The sequence below is a fragment of the Lagopus leucura genome, unplaced genomic scaffold (genome assembly GCF_019238085.1).
Source record: "Lagopus leucura isolate 7727_CA_CO unplaced genomic scaffold, USGS_WTPT01 31874-0_obj-0_obj, whole genome shotgun sequence".
In the NCBI taxonomy this organism is placed as follows: Eukaryota; Metazoa; Chordata; class Aves; order Galliformes; family Phasianidae; genus Lagopus; species Lagopus leucura.
This window is the reverse complement of record NW_024969504.1, coordinates 1-2121: the sequence shown is the minus strand read 5'-3', so window position 1 is coordinate 2121 and position 2121 is coordinate 1. Positions and strand designations below refer to the sequence as shown.

At 58.8% G+C, this 2121-nt stretch overlaps 1 protein-coding gene across 1 annotated transcript; it reads right to left on the bottom strand.

Moving 5' to 3' along the window:
• Window positions 1-9: 9 nt before the first annotated feature.
• On the bottom strand, window positions 10-2096 carry LOC122194174 (peripherin-like; the record flags this gene model as incomplete). Its single annotated transcript, XM_042895096.1, has 5 exons — window positions 10-161; window positions 1184-1404; window positions 1486-1611; window positions 1760-1921; window positions 1998-2096. Coding segments are annotated over 5 exons (618 nt in total), but the record flags the coding sequence as incomplete, so codon positions are not given.
• Window positions 2097-2121: the final 25 nt, after the last annotated feature.

Here is a 2121-nt window from a genome sequence, read left to right as displayed (position 1 = left end):
GGGGGGGGTGGGTGGGCAGCGGCGGGACTCCCCCCTCCGCTCTGCTACAACGTTGAGCACAGCAGCAAATAGCAATAAATAAAGGCACAGGCATGGGGGACGGCCGCAGGGGCCTCTTCATCACTTGGGCTCCACTCCTTGCACGACTCCATCACCACCTGCTGCGGGGGGAGAAAGGACATCAGGTCCATTGGGGGCGGGCAGACCCCATGTGGGAAGGCCCAGTTCCATGGGGAGGGGGTCAGAACCTATTTGAGGGGGGAGCGACCCCTCTGGGAGGGGTTGTACCCAATCATTCTGGAGGTGGGGGGTTGGGAGGAGGTCAGCCCCTCCTCCTGGAGGACCTTTAAGCTGTTGTGCCCCCCCCCCCCCCCCCAATTTGGCAAGTTTCCATTGCTTGTTTCGCCATGACTTCCTATCTCGGTGCACTGTAACCCAAAACAATACATGTGAAATCCAAGCAAAAAAAGTCCTTGCACCTGGTGGATGCAAAGATAAAAGCAGTCTGTTGTGACTCCAGTGGGATTGGTCAGAAAAACAAGGCTGTGCGCACACCAAGCAAAGCCAATCTGGAAAGCTGTAGAACAAGCACTCATAGACTCCTTTTGCTAAACGAATGTATTCATCCTTGAAGGGACAGACTGATCTCTATTGCTAAACCAGCCTATGGGGGGAGCAGCTTCATTAGTGGGGTCTAATCTATTAGAAAAAGGGGGTGGCCTCCACTGGGGAGGGGTCAGACCCATTTGGGGAGGGCACAAATGCCCACAGCACAATGGTTTGGATGAGCACCACCCTCCACGCAGGGCTCAGTGCTGGTTCAAGCATTGGGGGAGGGAGAAGCCACCAAAACCCTTCTCCCACTCCTCCAGACAAAGCCTTAAGGTGGGGGCACGAGGACACAGCTGCAGCCCTTGGGATCCCGGCCACCCCTCACTGCAGTTCCTGTGGGGATGGAGACAGCGGGGCGCAGGGGGAGGTGACCCTGATTTTGCACTTCAATCCAATAATGGGATTCAATGGGAAAGGGATCCTCTCCAATGGCTGAAGTCTACACAGCTGCTGTGCTCGGCCCAACGCTGCACCCCTTGGTCTCCCAGCATCCAAAGGGTTGCATCCACCACCCCGTGCTCAGGGTCCCATCTCAGCGCTGCCCTCCCCACAGGACGTCCCCCTGCCTCACCAGCCCTCCTCACTGTTCAGCAGCTTGCGGTACGTGGCGATCTCCACGTCCAGGGCCATCTTGACACGGAGCAGATCCTGGTACTCGTGCAGCTGCCGTGCCATCTCCTTCTTCATGCACTGGATCTCCTGCTCCAGCCTCCCCATCGCCTCCTGGTAGCTCCTGATCTCCGTGCCAAACTCATCCTCCATCTCCTGCATCTGTCGCTGCAGTGCTTCATTCTGCAGGATGGAGGAGGGACACAAAGGGATGGCAAGGCGATGGGGGGCTCCTTGTACCCCCCAAAATCCCCCAGTGCTCACCATGCCCTTCAGCCCATCCACCTCGGAGGTGAGGCTCTGGATCTGCCTCTGGGATTCGTTCATCTCCTGCTTGGCCACCCGCAGCGCCTCGCAGTTACGGTTGGCAGCATCCGAGAGATCAGCAAACTGCAGGCACCGTGGGGGGCGAGAGGGAAGAGGGTCAGCATTGTGGAGGTGCCCCCATCATCCCCACATCAGCAGCAAACACCAAGGTGCTGGTGCGGCGGGTCAGCCCTGGGGGGTGTCCCCATCCCATGCATGCCCTCGTGGGTACCTTGGCTTTGTACCACTCCTCAGCTTCCTGCAGGTTTGTGACAGTGATGCTCTCATACTGCGTGCGGATGTCGCGCAGTGCAGCTGTCAGATCCGGCTGCTGCAGCTCCATTCGTGCCCCCGCCTGTGGGCTCTGTGCATTCACCTCCAGCTCCCACAGCTCCTACGTGCCCACATTACACCGTCACACCACAGCCCCCACGCGGGACCCCCATCCCTCCTTGGGTCCACCCTACAACCTCCTCGTGCAGCTTCTTCAAGAAGCTGATCTCATCCATCAGCAGCTCAATCCTGTGCTCCAGCTCCAGGCGGCACAGCGTGGCATCGTCCATGTCCTGCAATGGCTAAAGCTGCAGGGACTGC